The following is a 19,518-nucleotide window of genomic DNA, read 5'->3' as shown; positions in this document are numbered from 1 at the left end:
TCTTCACCAGCAAGGACTCCAGGCACACCACCCAAGAGGCAGAAAGCAAAGGCAGGGACTGGGAAAAGGAAGAACTGCCCACTGTGGGAGAAGATCAGGTTCAAGACCCTCTAAGGAACCTCAAGGTGCACAAGTCCATGGGACCTGATGAGATGTGTCCTTGGGTCCTGAGGGAACTGGCAGATGAAGTTGCTAAGTGACTATCCATCATACTTGAGGAGTCATGGCAGCCCAGTGAAGTTCCCACTGACCAGAAAAGGGGAAACATTATCCCCATTTTTAAAAAGGTAAAAAAGGAAGATCCAGGGAATTACAGGCCAGTCAGTCTCCCCTCTGTGCCCAAGTGGATCTTCCTGGAAACTATGCTAGGGCACATGGAAAATAAGGAGGTGATTGGTGACAGTCAGCATGGATTCACTAAGGGCAAATCTTGCCTGACAAGTCTGGTGGCCTTCTACAACAGGGTTACAGCACTGGTGGATAAGGGAAGAGCAACCCGACATCATCTACCTGGACTTTTGCAAAGGTGTCCCGCATGACGTCTTTGTCTCCAAGTTGGAGAGACATGGGTTTGATGGATGGACCATTCAGTGGATAAGGGATTGGCTGGATGGTCACACTCAAAGAGCTGTGGTCAATGGCTCAATGTCCAAGTGGAGAGCAGTGACAAGCGGCATCCTCAGGCGTTGATGTTGGGACTGGTGCTGTTTGACATCTTTGTCAGTGCATTGGACAGTGGGATCAAGTGCACCCTCAGCAAGTTTGCCAGCAATACCAAGCTGTGTGGTGCAGTTGATACGCTGGAGGGAAGGGATGTGCCATCCAGAGGGACCTTGACAGGCTTGAGGTTCAACAAGGCAAAATGCAAGGTCCTGCACATGGACTGGGGCAATGCCAAGCAGAAACTGAGGCTGGGCAGAGAACAGATTGAGAGCAGCCCTGCAGAGAACCTGGGAAGCTGAACGTGACCCAGCAATGTGCATTTGCAGCCCAGAAAGCCAACCCTGTCCTGGGCTGCATCAAGAGAGGTGTGGCCAGAAAGTCAAGGGATGAGATTCTTCCCCTTTATTCCACTATCATGACACCCCTCCTGGAATACTGTGGCACCACCTTCTTATGTAGAAGGACATGGCCTGTTCGAGTAGGTCCAGAGGAGGCCACAAAGATGATCAGGGGGCTGGAGCACCTCCCCTGTGAGGACAGACAGAGTTGGGATTGTTCAGCCTGGAGAAGAGAAGGCTCTGAGGCAACCTTCCAGTGGCCTTCCAGTACTTAAAGGGGGCTACAGGAAAGATGGGGGGACTCTTTATCAGGGAGTGTAGGGATAGGATGAGGTGTAAGGGTTTTAAACTGGAAGAGGGTAGATTTAGATTAGATATTAGGAAGAAATTATTTAATGTGAGGGTGTTGAGACACAGGAACAGGCTTCCTAGAGAAGCTGTGGCTGCCCCCTCCCTGGAAGCATTCAAGGCCAGGTTGGATGGGGATTTAGGCAACCTGGTTTTAGGGTAAGGTGTCCCTGCCCATGGCAGGGGGGCTGGAACTAGATAATCTTTAAGGTGCTTTCCAACTGAAATAATCCTGTGATTCTACACAATCATGGAGTTGTACATGGGTTCATTTTATTGTGTCATCCTTTATTACCTGTAAATCATTAGTCAAATACTGTAGACACTGGCACATTTCTAGTCTCAATGTGACAACTCTTCCATCTCTTTCCAGTTCCTCATGGTCACATATTGCTTCCCTCCACTCCCCCTCTTCCCTACCATTTTTGTTTTTAATTAGGTTTAAGTACAGAAGTTCTAATGGGAAAACAGTGTGAATTTCCCAGAGCCCCATCTCTCTCTTGAGATATTCATCTTGCAATAAAGATAGTGGAAAGATGTAAATTGAAGCACCTCGCGCACACACACACACATCAGTGTTTTAATGTTTTCTCATTAATTCTCCTTGTGAAGTTATGACAGATAAAAATAGGAAGCAGACTATAGGCAGCTCTGCAAGGGTATTAAATGAAAACTGTATTTTGCAATTAAGCATATGACAGTTTTGGATAATGTAATCAAATATATGGATTCATTTACAGTATGTGTACAGTATGAACAGATTTCTTCAAGTCAAAACTCTTTCAGCTGTACATTATGAAGGCTCATTACAAACGAGCTGTCTAAAATCCTGTATTTTGTACATACCTGTTCTATCCCTGGGACCATCACCTTTTCTGACTCTCCCTTGCTCTCTCTTTTTAAGAGCACAAGCATCTCTCAAGTATGCCATTTTCCAAAACCAAGCCACTACTACAATTATAATCTATAAGCCTACATACAACATTATTACTGTTGCTGCTGCAATGTTCCCTTCATTGTTGTTTCTGAGCAACACTGATTTGGGGAACAGCCTGACTGCAATGAAACCATGAGAGTGTCAGGTGAAGTGAGTCTTTTAAAATTCAGGCTGTTCATTTTCCTCACCAATTTGTTTCTCCAATGTTAACCACTATATCCAATAAAGCAAAGACAGAAAGCAAGAGTCAGGAATTGTACTTGCAACTACTGCTACTGTGCTTTAAGAAGGTGAGCATGGAAAGCTGGTGCCTTCTTCCAACACACTTTCAGATAACAACTGTCTTTATTCGTGAGTTTTGTTCAACCTTAAGAACATTACCAGGCTTTCCATAAAGAGCAGTGACAAATAATGTCTGATTTTCCACCATGCTCAGGGGTGTGGGGTGGAGGGAGGGAGGGAGAGGCTGATTCTTTATTATTTATTCTTTATGTTCTGGTTCACTTACCACATAAGATACAAAAAAGAATAAGGAAAACACCCTTGTTTTTATAGCCTTATGTGCTGTGCCAGGGTTCAACAATCAGTGAAAATTTTTCCTAGCCTCAAGCAAAGTTCATTCCCTTTATGAACATACTGAATTATTCCCACTACTATTTATAGTTCAGCCTATAATTTGTTTCATGAACTGAAACTCTTTCTGTTCAGCTGATCTCCTATACCTTCTGCATGCTTAGTGAATAGAGGATTATTCAAGTTAAGTCAGTGTATCATGGACTGACGTTATCAGTGGCTGAAGAGGAAAACCACTGCTGCTTAGACAACACATAGCAATTGTGTTACTTGAAAGGTCATATTTAACATTCTCTTTGCAAATGAAGTAGCTGTAACACAGACTTTTTGATCATCCCTTTGACTTGGGAACACACTTGACCTTCAAATCACCCAACTGCCACAGTAAAGAAACAAAGCCACAAGTGTTATGACCTCTAGCTTCTCCTTCCAGAGAAGATGACAGGACAGTAGGATTATAAGAAAAATTTAGGAAACAAATTATTACTTTTTCATGCATTCACTTCATATTTTAAGAAAATGGATTTGCTATCTTCTTAGTTATACTCTGAAAAACATGAACCACTGGCTTTGGTAGTCTCAAAACCAAAGGCAGTAAAGTAAGCAGACATAATGAGCAGAGAACACCCTGAGTAAATATTTCCCTCTACTTGAATTGTAGTAGAGCAGGGATCTGAGAATCAGGCTAACAAGTATTCTGGTCTCAATCTCTCCCTTTAAAATTTTCCACTTTGCACAGAATAATTTACTAAAACAGAAGTCTGGTAAGGGAGTGAGCTAATGCTGCAGGCAGTTATCCAGGCAGTAACCTGGTCTGCATAACAGCTGTCCCCTAGTCCTCAGTGAAATACAGGTGGATCAGCAGCATCAGAAAATACCAACAGAATCCCCAATAGAAAATGCTAGTTTTAAGCCCTACTGAGGAGAAGAAGGAATTTTAATTGGGGAACCTCATATTCTGTGCATTATTCATAAACAGTCACAGGAACAGTTATGAAAACCTCCCCAGAACACAGTGTTGAGAACATATCATCTCCAGCAAGTTTTTTTTCAGCTGAAATTCTTACATAATTTTAAGATGACCAAGACTACAATTCCAGCAAATAAACTATTCACATAAAAATCCCTATCTATCTTTTAAAGCAAGTAAAAGCACTTAGCACTTAATGGCATACCTAACATAACCCACTTTCTGTCATTACCCCAAAACCATTAATTTGTTGTCTGAGTAGGATAAAAAGAAATATGACACTAAAAATCCTGAAAGCAATTTAAAGATTATTAATGGGCAATTCACTTCCTTAAAATTCACCTGCAACTTCACATAGAAAATAATTTTAATTTTTTTTTTTTTCCCCCCCCCAAGTCAAGAACTGTTGTAGCACCGCTGGGCACTGTTAAGTAGCTGCCAGCATAGTTCAGTTCTTGCATATTGACTCCAAAACAAAAGAGCCCATCAAGGTATAAAGTATTCTATTCAAAAGTAGATCCTATTCATACCATCAAAAAAATGCACTTCTCTTGAGGATTATGAATGCTGCGTTTCATTTATTCACAGAAGCAAACAGACATCCCAAGGGGGACAGGGCACCGAATGGCTTCCTATACTTTTTACCTTCTAACTTACACAGTGCAACTCTCCTTTTAACAAAGCAGCCAAGCATCTTGGGATATCCTAAGATATCTGTGCTGGCAAGTGTGATAATTTAAACATCAAACTATGTGTCCCATGTTATGACTAATCAGTTTCCTTGGAGAGTTTATTCAAGGTCGTTTTCACTGATCCACGACTGTAAGCTATCCTAGGCCCTTCAGTAAACCTGGGCTGCAAAAAGGGGGGCGGGGGGAAGGAAACCATAGAAAGAAAATCAATAAAAAACCCCTCATAGGTCTCAGTAAGGTGCTACCAGTAACTCAAAAGAGTAATTTTAAATTTAACTATTGATTAATACAATATCCAGCTTAGAAAGGAATAAAAAAATTTAAAATTCATAACCCTTGAAAGAAGATTGATGGTTCCTGAAGAATTCAGCTGTACCCATTTATAGGTGTCTCCTCTTTTCAAGTTTATAAAGATTTTTCTTTGTTTCATCCTCTGCATTCTCAAAGCCTAAATAAAACCCAACCTCTAGCTCTCTGCAAGACAAGACAAGCAGGCCTGATGCTTCAGCGCTCCAGAGATTATTTTGCAGACATGAACACGGTATGCTGTGTGGTCCTAGTTCCAATCCCACAATACAAGCGCAAAGCAGTACAGCACACAATTATTACTATGAATACATTAGAGAGTCCTCGCAATATTGCCCTTAGATCTTCTTTGCATTTGACCACCAGTTTTGCTGGGTTGTTATCATTATTGGGTTATTATGTATTATTGCATTTTTGAAGAATAAAAGGTCTTTTTCTTTCACTGTGGGGTTTTGGGGTTTGTCTCAGATCTCATAAACAGAAACAATCAAATTTAAGGTTATACATTCATTCCATTAAGTGATAGCTAATGAAAAAAGCATGCATAACTTTTACCTTTTCACTATTCTTGTATTTTTCCCAGCTTTTCAGCATCTTAAGCCATTTTGTAGTTCTTTCAATTTCAATATGCTTTTGCTGAAAAGAAATTAGAATTTTTTAATCTTTAAAAATTAATACATTCTAAATTCTTTGTTTTCTAAAAAAAATGAGGAAAAGTTTAAACACGGCATCATCAACATTTTATCACTTACCTGAGAAGAGCAACAAAGAGGAACTTAAAACATCCAAAAAATCAGCCAACCAAAAACTGAACAGAAACCCTTGTTTTCAGCACTACATGAAGAATTCTATGTTGTAACAGGAGTTTAAACACAAGATTTATAAAAATTTCTTCTCTACACATTGTTGGCAAGGACAAAAAAACTTGGGTTTGTTATAACACTTAGTAAATTTTCAGGCAAATAATTCCTGCTGCAAGCTTCTTAAAAGTCAGTTGACTTGGCAGTAATGACTTGCCCTAAACATAATTAAGCTACTTGATCACGCAAACCATCCCTTTCTAAAAGGAACAAATTACATGGACAAAAACAAGTGCATGCAAGTGCGACAGTGCAGTGGCGAAAGTGGGAATAAACTCTAACTCTGGAAATTATAAACTAGAAAGCCTTGCTATAATTCTTATCCTTGGCTTGGTACATTTTTACCTAAATGGCCCTATATCTTAACTTCAAGGATTTCTTCTGAAAGTAATACCTACTTGCTTAAATTATATTACTGACACGAATATTTTGGTAACAAGGTGATGAGAATTCAAAACAAACTTCATCTTCTCAATATAAATACTTATATTAAGTAGTATAACATGTAACATAATAAATATGTGAATTCCACACATTATTTATATTACATGTGGCTTTAAAAGCATCGGACAACCCTACTACCTTAAAGATTGCCATACTGCCTATGAAAAACTTGTTACAGTTGCCATCGCCTTCTTGAATTTGGGACCCAAACAAGCAAGTGGAATTAGTCCCTGAAATTTCAAGACACTAGCTCTTCACAGCCAATAATCTGTATTTTGCTGGCTCCAGTGATAAGATTTCTAGCATGTATTTTTACAGCCCATTTTTACCTGCTGTAAAGTAGGCAAGGTGTCTCTGATTATGCTAAAAAATTAACTATATATTTTTAGGCAACACTATTTCAACTCTTTCATAATGCTTTGGAGCTGAGGATGAACACTGGAAAAGCTAAAGCAGAAAAACATATCTGTGTGGCTATTGCTTTCTCTTCAAAGATGAATATAAACAAATACTTAAGATTTCTTGTAAAGGACAGCTCTCCTCTACCTCCAACTTCAAATCCAGGGCTTAATAAAAACAGGAAGAACATTCTGTTTCATATGGTTAGCGATGCAACCTGGTAACAATGTAAGAGTTTAATTTCAAAGCTCTGCAGGATACTGAAAACTTATTAATACTTTCATTAAGTATTCATTAAGTCAACTTGCATCTGAAATGTTGGAGGAAAATATAAAATAAAATTATTACTTATTATCGCAATAGAATTCTAATTTTACTTCTAGCTTCTACTCATCAGAATTCATGCTTTTTTTTCTTAGCTATCAATGCAACAAAATGGGCAAAGCACTTTTCTAATCCAGGAGCCCAAAGCCTTGCACTTGCACAATTACAACCTGATGACTGTTTAGGTCCTCTCCAACCACAATTCAGTCCATGAAGTATCCTGGAAATAAGTTAGGTTGGGTTTTTTAAGTTATTTTTTATTTGAATGCAACTGACATAAGCCTGACAAAAGTATAAGGAAGTTATGGGGAAAGAAGTACCTCCACTCTTTCAACCTTAACATATCTAACTATTCATGTTGCAATCAACTGCCCACATTCTTGTTCAGGTTCCATGCTGTATTTGGCAATACCCCAACCACTTTCTTTTTTAAAAAAAATTATTAAAACCAGTTAAGAATTAGACTAGAGGGGAACAGTAGAAAAAAACACCACTTCCTAGATTTCCTAGGTTTCACAACACTGTTTCTGATTCTCCTCCACAATCGCAATCCCATTAAGAAATAAGCATTTTTAACATCTCTTAAAGCAATGTTCTCTGGGCATAGTTTAGATTGCAGGAATAACATTGCTATCAAGTCAGGAAAGGTCTCTGACCTCAACAGTTTGTTCAGATAATTGGTAAGAAAAATAAAACCCTATCTGCTCCCACCATCTCTTTGTATGTTTGATCTACTTTCAAGATTCTTGGTCTTTTGAGCCAGAAGCTCATTTCAACTGTATGTTTGTTCAAGCTTTTATGTCTTCTGTATCAACTTATCCCAGTTCTCAAGCGATGCTACTGTAGTCAAAATAGCAATTATTTCTGTATTCTGCTGTTGAAAACTTTTAGCTATTTTTTTCCCAGTCTGTATTATGTTCACTTTCATGTTTAACAGGTGCAACACTGAAAACATGGATAGATCTGATGCAGCTCATTGCAGAGCAGAGGGATACTGCTGCTGCTCTTTTAGGCAAGTTCCATGTAGTTGTCACCAAAAAAGAAAAAAAAATCCTTTTATCTGTCTTCTGAGTACATTTTACACTTTGAAGCATTTTTGCCATTGGGAATAAACAGAATCCCTAACTGAAGCAGAGAAGGTTTCACACTCTCATGTCAGTAAATAACACGCTACCAAAAGCAAAAAAAGCATGCAGTTGCCAGCATCCATCTTTTGTGCAGCACCCTACCTTCCTGGAGAGCAAGTGTGCTAGAGCTGAAGCATAAAGCAAAGCTTTAGCAGAAGCCTCAGACAAAGCCAGAACTCAGTGAGCTGTTCCCTGGAAAATTTATAATCAAGTAAACCAAAGACAAAACCAAACAAAATGAAAATTACTTCATTTTCAGAAAAAAAATAAGGGGAAAAAAAAAAAAGTCAGACACAGACTCTAGATTTCCTGAGGTCAGTTCTCTGTCTACCTTTCTCCTCTAGATTATTTTACCTCTCCTAGTTTTATCTCAAATATGCTGGATGATTCATCTGAAGCTTAAGTAGTTCATAATGTAGGACAATGATTCAATGCATTTAAGTCACTAAATTGCCCGGCAAGGTAATAAAGCATCGAAATTACTCTGTATACACAGCAATAACGCCCATTCTGAAAGTATTATGCACATGAACACAGACACAGAAAACCCAGCTTAAGCTTTACACTAGAATGTATATGAAGAATGGAGATTCAAAAGTCACAAGGATACACAACCTTTTACCTAAATTGCAAGCGAAATAAAAACATGACTTGGGAATAGTTTTTAAATCTCTAAAGCAGAACTTAACTTTAAGCTACATTCATAAGACACATTAATTATCCTATAAATGTTATCTTGAAAATTTTAAAGATTCAAACACCACTGACAGAAGACAGATAAACCTTAAACCAGCAGAGGTCAGGATATCATCAGGAGTATAACCAGGAGTCTAATACAGGAGCATTACTGTATGGTTATAAAAAGACACTATATTCACAATTTAACATTGATCTAATAAATACAGTTTCTATGCTGACATTTTGTCTGAGACAGCATGAATACAATATGGGACAGGGAACTGAGACACTATTTTCCCCCAATAATTTAAGGCTAACTACAAAGCCACAGTGAATCAGAGCTTCAAAATACATGTACCACAACACTGCAAGCTCCCTAATATTTATTCTCACAGACTCAACACCCTGCTGTGTCCTTCTGATGGAAATGAAATTATATATACACTCACTACGTTATTAAATGTTATGAAACATGGCAGGAAAATGCACCTACTTCAGGCTGTGTACACAGAAACACACATGAATGCAAAACAAGAGGGACTCAGAAGTTCTCTTCTTTTATGAAAAATGTTTCTTACTAGCCCTACACCGAGGCTGAATAACCCATTTTCAGAAGCACTGCCACTCTTAACACTCAGGGAGCTGAACTGCCTTAGAACAAGTCACTCCATCCCTTTTCCATGCACTCTACTGATTTATGCAGCCAAGGGGGCTAACTTTAAACTTACAGCTGTAAATATTTTGAGTTTTCTGATGATACAGTAGATCAATATGGACAACCAAGAAGGATCTGGTCTTAGAGATAACAACAGGCCTCACAGACCAAGGGGAAATACCAACAGTAAGCAGGCCCAGACAAGTAGAAATTTAGTTCCCAATGATTTCAACAGAAGCTTTCCACTTTCCCAAAGCATCAGTTCCCAAACTTCTCCTCCAGGACCCTCCAGCAGCAGCGGGATTTTTGGTCTAGTGCCTATACCAGCTGCTGGCAGGTCCTGCATGTCCAGAATATACCTGGCTGGTCAACTCAACATTACAAGGGAGGTCATCACGGTCCAGTGGCAGCCAGGATACCTGTGATCATTTACCAAACTACATTCCTCAGGGGACAGTAACATACACCTCAGCATCAAAGCCACCACCTCACTTGGACAATCCATCCATCCAGCCAGCCAGCCAGCCAGCCAGCACAGCTGATAACAGCTCATGAGACAGACAATAGTTCTCGTTCTTTTGGGGCAGAACCGGGTGTAATCTCTTAAATAGGTGTTTTATTTACTAGGCCATGTAATAGGTGACGAAAATTCATGTCTCATTGCAACTAGTAAATATAAGATCCTGTGGGCCCCAAGGGATCTGTGGGCGAGTTAACATGGCCTCGAGGACCACAAGTTTTTATGGGACTTAGAACGTGTTTCTTAGGGAATCCAAATCATTAAAATGCTTCACCTCCTCATTTCACAATGATTTATATTTAAAAAGTCTTAAATCTGTAAACATTTACTTCCTAGTCAAAAAAACTGGAAGACACGAGACTTACCTTTTCTATTGCCGCATCATGGACAGGAAGCTCCTCTGGACTGAAAACAAAGACAAAGTTCATATTACTCTTAGTTAATCTTGGCACCAAATCATTTCTGTATTATGATGTGAATTCTTACAAGTAATCATTTACAGCAGCAGTATGTAGTAACAAGTAAACAAGAATTCTGCACTTCAGAGAACTAAGAAAACGACACACAAGAACCCTTTCTAAACACAGCAAAACTCAATATTTTAAGTACAGAACTAAATTTTTTTCAGTCTTAAACCTTCTAAATGAAAGTAGCTGCATAGCTTCAAAAGACAAGCACTTAACAGAAAGTTTATTTTTTCTTTACTAAAAGAACCCTGTGCTGTACTACTGGATTGAAACCTAAGTGAACTGTTTGTTTTGTTTATTAGATCATGCTACTGTTAGCTGAAACACACCTATTCAAGGTTTTCCTCCTTTACTACTCCGTCCTGTGAAAAACACTGAGGCTTTGCTTGACATGGGAGAGTTCACTTCCATTTTCTCAAAACTCTACAAAACTCACTCTGAGCAAGGAGGAGGAGGTGGTAGGGAAAAAGAAACAACAAAAATCAGTTTTATTACTAGGTATCTAAATAATATTAAAAAATACAGTCCTTTCACTTCTTCACCAAACTCTAAAAAGGCAGGTTATGAATTGAAAGCTTGAAAAGCAGCCTTTGAAAAGACACATTTTCAGACTTCATATTATTTTAGTTTCATTCTGAGGGCTCTAACTTCTGTTTTTCTTATCAAAGAAACTTGTGTTTTGCTTATCAAAAGTAACTGGACCACTCTGATGCCAAATGAGCCTCTCTTCCTTTGCCTGCATCATCTGCAGCTCCTGAAAACATAGCAGCTCGTCTGTAAGTAGCAAGGCTCCCTTTTTCTGCTCTACAAATCAGATAAATAACACACCCAACAAAGGCCTGTTTAAAAGGGACTAAAAAGCAGGCACTATGTGAAATCCTTTTTTAAAAAAAATTCCTACTGAGTCTTGATATTGTGAAAAAAATTCCTACCCACATCATTACAGCTTTCTATAGTGAGGACATTAAAACCCAGTATTTTAGACCTGTATCAAATCTGTGCAAGGGCAAAAAAACACTGGGGAAGGCTACAAAAGTAGTTGTCACTGAAGTGAATGTAAAAAAAGTGCGATGCAAAATGCTTGAATTATATTTGATCTCGCTTATTACTTTTAAAAGATGCAGTTTCAGATTCAGAAGTTATACTTGAATAAAGAAATACATTTGAATTACTTCATCTAATGGAAAAGCTTGCTCCAATCAACACCTCCTCAGAGACCACACACACAAGTCAAAGTTTCCAGCACACAGCCTAGAAACCAATTTAAAAACCAAGAGTGTTCCATTTGAACAGCATTGCAAAAAGCACAGTCCATTCATTTAGAAGCACTTTCCAGGTATCTGAAAGTTTTCTTGATGAACAACATCAAAATGAAAAAAAAGAAAAAAAAGTGATTAACACCTAACACACTAGAAACAGCCACATTCAGTGCTACCTGAGGTTGTAAAGCTACAAAATTATTGTACCCATTGCCATATAACTAAATTAACAAACTGAAAGGAGGCCCTTTGTATGCCAAATATCACCTAGAAATTAAGCTTATTTGAACAGACGTGGAAAAATTAAGCAACGAGGAAGAAAAAAATTCAATTTAATAATCTACTTGGGAAGTTTTGTTGTTTGGTTTGAAGTACAAGGACTGGTAAGCCTTTCAAACGTCACTTAAGATTTTCAATTCTTTAATGACATTTGCAGGCACTGTCTACCTCCACCAGAAGCACCAGTTTCACAGAGCAAACCTCATTCTTCATGGCCCTACAAGATCACACCAGCAGCTGGCTGCACACACAAGAAACTCTTTTTTTCCTCCAGTGCTGCCAGCAGCACACAAGAAACCACCGATGTGATGGCTCCGCATCCCTGCGGACTCACACCAGACACAGCAACTCCTCTGCTGAACTGGTACCACTTGACACCTTATCTTCACATTTTCTGATCTGGCATGGAAGTTAATCACACGAGAGATTAATCAAATCTTATTTTGTTACAAAGGGAGAATGAATTGCAACGATTTATTAAGGAATTACTCTTTGCTAATTTTGCAAGTTATCATCGACATGTAAACAAAAGGCACAGGTGAACCTACTGAGCAGTGAAAGAAGGCTTTTGTCCTGGGAAGCAGACATCATACTCCCTCACTAAATTAATCCAGCAGCATATTTATGACCACAATCCTCGTTATTTCTTTAGCCACACGGCTATGCACCATATACCTATACATTTTAAGCACTGAAATTCCACAGAAACACATTAAGCCATCCCAGTATTTTTATTCCACAAGATGCTGCTGGCCACTGAGCACCAAGAAAACAATGCAGGAGCTGAGCAAAATGCCCCGGGCTGCACAGTAACTCACTGGACTGGAACGAAGAAGTTCCTGGAGATCTTCTTCTCAATTAATTAGACTGCACTAACTGCGCCCACATAGTCACATACATAATATTCAAATCTATCCTGCAAGGACTGAAAGACACAGTGGGCAAACAAGCTCGCTCAATCCCCTAAAGATATTTTAAACAAATAAATTTCAATTTAGTGTATCTGGTTTCTGTGCATACGCACCTTATGCCTTTTTTTTTTTTTTTTTTTTTATCAGACACAAAATCAGTTAGTCTATTAATCAATATAATTTTATTGTTCCTTTTTTCTTTATAATGATGAATCTTCCCCTTCCTTCCCCAGCCTAGCCAATCTAATGATGTTATACCTTCATTCTTTCTTTTAGTGCTGAATCTTCTCCCACTGTCCCCAGCCTAGCTAAACATATTTTTCAACGTGCTTCATCTGTGTACTTCACCAAATAATAATGTGAAGTAATAAACAATATTAACATAATATAGCCACATCTTGCTTTAAGATGACTGTTTTCCTTTTAGTAATGCAAGTAATACTCATTTAGGGGATACAGAGAAGAACAGGGCTGATTAATGTATAGTTCCAAGCTAATTACAATACTTGATATCCAAAAGAAGAGTTACAGAGTTTTTAACTGAACTCATGTAAACAAGGCCTCACTTAGCAGAAATGAAATCTTAACACTATTGTCCATAAAGAAGGATCCAAACTTGGTATATTCATCTGTTTAATCATACAGGCATCAAGAATCATTACAGCTGGTATGTGCCTTTGCCCCAGGCATGAAGACTAGATTTTCCCACCTGCAGGCTGGGCAGCGCCCACATTAACCACCTAACAGCAGCCCAAGGGCTCTGGGTGTCACTGTCAAGCAGGTCTGGTGTTACAGCATTAAGAGAAAGGTCTGAAGATGTTTGTCTACAGGTTTGGGAACTGCAAAACGCTGGGACCAAATCCTAACTCCAATAAGGAGCAGGGTCCACATGAAGACGCGCTGGGTTTCCTACTAGAAGGCTCCTCAAGACACTTCACTGGGAGGAAGTACTAGACTCTCAAGATGTGACTGGAACTCAAGACTTCTACCTGTGGTCCTCACTTGTGGAGATCTGCAGCACTGGCCCAAAATCTTCTTCCTACCTTTCAATCTGGACTATTAACACCTTATACTGAGGATTATAAAACCTATAAATTCAAAGAAAAGGGATTTCATTTTGAAGAACAAGGATTTGATTAAAAATGCTTTTTTTTATTAGATAGCGATGAATCAATTTTACGTTTTTAAATCCACCATGGTAGCTAACACAGGTTTTCATTAATTTTTCAAGGTAACTTAAATAACTATTAATCTTAAATCATAAATATCTGACTCTTCAGAACATTAAATACGCCTCTCTGGTTTTGACCATTGAGCTATGTGTTGTAACTAGCCTCCTCAAGTAACAGTGGTAGTTTAAACAAATTGAAAAGTCTCAGACTTAACAAGTTTACAGCCACCTACCCACTGCTGCTGTTTAAATCAGTTTCTTTAAACAGCACTTTGATACATTTGTTCCATATAAACACAAGGAAAGTCTTTCTCATATTAATCACTCATCAGATTTCTTCTTTTCCTATATTTGTATTTAAATCCTAAATATGTTACCTGCTGGCTCAAATCACAGCATTTTCCTGCTTCTAGTTTGACTTCAATAGATTTAAGAAATGTAAAAGCTCCTCTATCATTTGCAGCTTCAATTGAGGATGGAAGATGTTCAGCGCAATAATCAGCAGCCTTGATACGTTGATAACCCCAGAACTGTAAATTCCAGAGGATCAATTCAATTCTTCACAGATCCAAGCTGTACAAACCCTGACACAATATTTCATTGGAAAAACAAGTGGCAAAAATTGACCATAATGGACTAAAAATCTTTACCACAAAATTTACTTGTCAACAGGGTTGTTACCTTCAAAATTTCATTGTAAGCTGTACTTTCATTTCTCACAACTTCTATTTCAAAACATACCACTTGCCTAAAAACCCTCTGTACTCGCTGTATTCTTTCTTATTCCAGAGAGAATTAGCCAGTGCACTGTGAAGAACCTTGGGGTCCTTTATCCTGAAACATGTTGCAGGAATAACTGTGATATGTGCAAGTCATTATTTAATTTTAAAAGTCACTTAAATTCAATATCCCTGTATTACTGAATCCACTATAACGTGACTCAAATTCTCATAAAACCTGTGGTGCAGTCCCTATGCAATAGAGTTTCTCAAACTATTTCTCAATTTTCTCATGCTCTTCTCAAAGTTCTACTACATGCAGTAGCATCATCTTGTATCACTGCATGCATATTTTAACTAAAAAGTATTTTGAAATCATATTTGGTATCACATATTAAATACAATGTGGGAAAGTTTCTTGCAGAAAACTTATCTTCATGGTCTCACCAACTTAATCATGAAGAAATAGATGCTGTGTGATCAGTTTTTCATTTGTGATGCAATGTTAAGTGTTTAAATCCATGAGGAAAACACTTGCTACTACCCAGGAGAATTATTTTGAAGGAATTCTTTAAAACAAACAAACAAACCAACCAACCCACAAAAAAAAAATCAATCATTTGTATCATTTTGAAGCTTCTATGACCAAGGAATTTGTGAGTGAAGCATCCAGAAAACATAAGCATATAACTCAAAAGCAAAAGTATGATAAAATAAATTTATGAAGAGTGATCACGCACAGGTAAGATATGAGAAGGGAGGGAAGAATTCAGTTGCCATATCTGAACAAGAAAACTTCAGTACAAATGGAGTTGTTTTGCTCCACAATATAGAGCTCCCATTGTAACAAATGACAACATTTCAGTACTCAGATGTACTAGAAATAAGTAAATCTTCCCAAGTATGAACATTTTTTAGGCTGTGTAATTTGTCAGAAGCGAGTTGTAGCAGTCTATAGCTTTACTAGGCAAAAAATTAGTATCTTCACACTGGGAAACCAATTCTACAACAATAAACACTAGGTGTTCTCTTAGGTCTGCCTCCCTTTCAGTGTTCCAGGCCGGGCACATAAAACTGTCAAAGCAATACACACTATTATGGATAGTTACAAAAGCACTTTGCCACAGAATGACACCTTATTTTTTATATATATATACATACTCTTTCTAGGTGTGTATATATATATATATATATATATATACACAATACACATAGTCTTTCCAGATAACTTTTTTTCTCATGCCATAATATACATACTGATCTTTGTTCTAAAGTTAGCTGAAAAGTGCTTCCCATCTTATAGGAGGGAAGATAAATAAAACTAATTGTTTAATTCACAGGACACACAGCATTGCTATTTATGACTATTTTTATGTCTGCATTATGTCACAAGGTGGGCTACAAAGCAAACTGTTTTCTGAAGTCAGCTGAAAGAACCTCATTAACCATTATAAGTAGAAACAATACCTATGATCAAGTTATTCTACTCTTTACAGCACAAATCTAAAGCAGAACTTAGTGTTGAATTCAGATCATTCAGTCCAAAGAAGTTCATTTTCCGAAGAACTCTGTTTATGGATGATTGCTTTAATCTTCCAACCTTTAAATGGAAATTAAAGGCAACAGTGTCATTTCCAAAACCAATTAATACACAGAAAAGATTTCTGAAAATATCAAGGAGAAAGAAAGCAAGCTGTGTTTTAAACTAAATGATGGATTTTCCACAGATAAAATTCTACGGATCACTTCTTTCTTTCCATTATACGTTTTACTTATGTTAACTCACAATTTTGATGGTGTGTGTCTGTCAAAATAATTGGAGCTCTGCTACTGTAATCATCCATTTTGAGTTTTCACCAAATAACCTCTGCACAGTATGGGGGTGGTGACTACAGCAGATTAAGAAACAGCTTTCATAAATTTTGTTAAAATTCACAAGCAAGCCAAAGCAATTAATTAACATACGGGACAAGCTAATATGATATTCCACAATATAATTATCAGGAAATATGCTGCAAGAAAGAATTTAATGCTGGCAGAAGATTGGATTGCATGTGATTTTGTGACTAGGTTTTAGTTACAATTATTATTTGTGGATTCTGTGGATGTTGCTGCCAATACGCACAGCACAGTGCCATGCACATATAGCTCCTGTCCAGAAAATCTCCGAGAATGTGCATTACTTGAGATAAAAATCAAAAAATTTATCAAATTCAACTGTCTCAAAATGGTGATTTTTTTAGTAAAGTCCTTTCCTGCTTGGGAAAAGATAACTTTATTGTAAAGTTTTTATTGCCAATATAAAAAATGATTGAGAAATTCATAGCGAAAAAGATACCCATATTTTTACTGCCACATGCTAAAATATATGCTTTCTTGTGTCTTTAGTAAAAGACATGTTCTACATGCAAACTTTAAAGTTTTCCCAGCTTGCAATCAGAAAACCTTTGAGAAAATCTATAATCTGCTTAATTGAGCACAGCAGCATTTCTGGTGATTTCTGATGTCACTTTAATTGAACATAAACAAACAGAGGTTAAAAAACAGTTCTCAGAATCACATTTAAAGTGTTTCTTTAAAAAGATAAAAATTAGTCTAAGCTAACTTAAAACTCTCAAAAGGCTAAAAGACGAATGAAAAAGAAGGAATCTCTGCCTTGCTTCTAATTTACATTTGATATATAAATGTCTAAAACACCTAGGATTTTTTTTTCCTTGAACACACATACATATATATATATATATATTTTGCTTTTAAGTAAAACCTTGCTTGAAGGTTAATTATTGTACACATCACTTACACAATCTATTAATAGCGATCCAGGACTTATGTGTTGGCAGCTTCATCTGTATTAAAATTCATGTGCTATGCAAAGCTTATTCCAACATAAATTAACTAAGATGGTAGTGTTCCAGCAATATATATTTGTTCACTGCTGAAGCTCAATGCTTTATATGTACCTACGCTTGCTTCTTTTATGAAATAATCTTTTGCAGTCTAAAATTCCATTCTGGAGGGTCTTTCACTTGGCTTGAGAGTAGCAGCATCTTTGCACTTCTAAAAACTGTCGCCCCAGACCTCTTTTAGCACTCTGAATCAGTACCAGTGAAGCAAACTGGCCATTCTCTATATTCAGTTACTTCAACCTTCTGTAAATGCTAAATATAGTAGGAAATACATGTGGTAATAATGATTATGTTAAATCCTTACATTTTACAGCTTAAGCAGTAACTTGAAATCAATGCGTTATGTATGTTGTATAAATTAAATCATATATTACCATATTCAATCTTTTTTTTGAGTTCTGCTACCTAATAGCTCTTTTCATAAAATGAAGTAATTCATGAATTCCTAGTACACAGTGGGTGATCTTTTACTCAAATCAAGTAGCAGCAGCTGTTAACACAAACACACTATTTGTCCCTAGTTGGCAGAATTATCCTGCAGCTTACTTTTGTGTTTGCAATCAAATCTGCAGGATTGCATTCACCTCATTTCTTTCTGTATCTGCAGAGGATTGTTGAACTGACAGCCTGGACTAACTCAGCTAAAAGAATGGATTTAAAATTCAAATTTCAACTCTAGTCCTAAGAATAAGCTAAAGAAATGGGTACAATTGTGACAGAGTTTTAGGAAAAAAAAAATCCATTCTATTCTGAATGATAGAAAATAACAGACTATTCCTTTCTTTCATGGGAAGCACCTGCATGAAAAGAGTAGGATCAGTATATGCTAGATCATCATGAGAATACAAGAGGAAAAAGAAGACATTTTTTTAAAAAAATCAAAACCCCTTTCAAATTATTCTTAAAAAAACCCAACTTTCATTAAGATGAACAAAACTGAATTAAAGAGAAGGATCTCCTGAATGCTTTTGTAAAGGAACTGAAATTATCAGTCCAAATTACAGAAAAATTTATCAGTGACTTCTAGACACATAGATATTATGAAATTATTGCAACTATGAGAGAACAGCACATGGGCAAAGCTGCTTATTTTCCAATGGAAGCCAAAATTAACTAGACAACAAAAACATGGCTGAGAAACACCTAAAATCCTAGTACTCTCCTTTCTGGCTATAAATACTAATACAGGAGGTAGGTTCTTCAGCTATTGTTCGAATTACAGGTGGTTGGCTTCTTCTCTTCAAACTGGTCCAAAATAGGTGATTTCAAGCCTTGCATAAAATGAGCTGATTCTGGGTTCAAATAGCCTCCTTAACTTACAAGGTTCTAAAGCAAGCCTGTCTCAGACAATGATGTAGCCAAATCCAGAAGTAAAGCACTTCCTCCTTCTCCCACTGAAGTTCTACCACCAAGAACACCAGTGGTGTACAAATACTGTAAGATTCTATATGGCTGTGAAACTCACAGGTGATCTGGTTCCTCTCCCTTCTGCTAGGTCTGTTTTAGACAATTTCCATGGAACAGCTTTGAAATAAATGACCACTTCTGCCATCAGGCTAGCAAGAAAAGACTTCTTTAAAGAGCAAGTGAGGAAAAGCAAACAGCAAAAGCACTGAAGAATTCCTCAGAGCAACTGAAACACATTCTGAAGCAACATTTCTGACCACCTGTTATTGCAAAATGAGACAGCGATTTAAGGAAGCGATTACTGCAAATTGCCATAAACATCTCATGTTTTTAGAAATAAGTTCAAATGCATCAAATGCAAAGAAAGGAATTGCAATTCAACCACCACCGTAACTGGAGACAGAGATCAAAGTTCATTGCCCCGTGGAAGCAGAGCTGTAAACTAGAACAGTCTGAAAGGATGATAACTAAGTAAAACTTACAGCGAGTCCAATGTACTCTTCCCACTGTCAGTGATGTTTAATTAAAACTGCCTGTTTACCTTGGTCTCTGAAAGGTCTGTCTC

The 19,518-nt window shown here is 37.4% G+C and overlaps 1 protein-coding gene across 3 annotated transcripts in view; it reads right to left on the bottom strand.

Moving 5' to 3' along the window:
* Positions 1–19,518, bottom strand: part of USP6NL (USP6 N-terminal like) — a 123,665-nt gene that overhangs the window by 40,723 nt on the left and 63,424 nt on the right. For 2 of the 3 annotated variants that reach the window (XM_026868244.1, XM_026868243.1), the window contains exons 4-5: positions 10,200–10,239; positions 5,383–5,463 (exon numbers count right to left, since the gene is read on the bottom strand). In XM_026868244.1, the coding sequence (XP_026724045.1) occupies positions 5,383–5,463; positions 10,200–10,239 (121 nt within the window). Of the gene's footprint in view, positions 1–5,382; positions 5,464–10,199; positions 10,240–17,600; positions 17,681–19,518 lie in introns of those variants that run through there. The other variant, XM_026868245.1, reaches the window with a different exon arrangement.

This window comes from Athene cunicularia, assembly GCF_003259725.1.
Source record: "Athene cunicularia isolate RWA chromosome 1 unlocalized genomic scaffold, athCun1 chr1_part2, whole genome shotgun sequence".
Taxonomy (NCBI): Eukaryota; Metazoa; Chordata; class Aves; order Strigiformes; family Strigidae; genus Athene; species Athene cunicularia.
The sequence above is the reverse complement of the archived record's forward strand: the minus strand, read 5'-3'. Positions and strand labels throughout refer to the sequence as shown.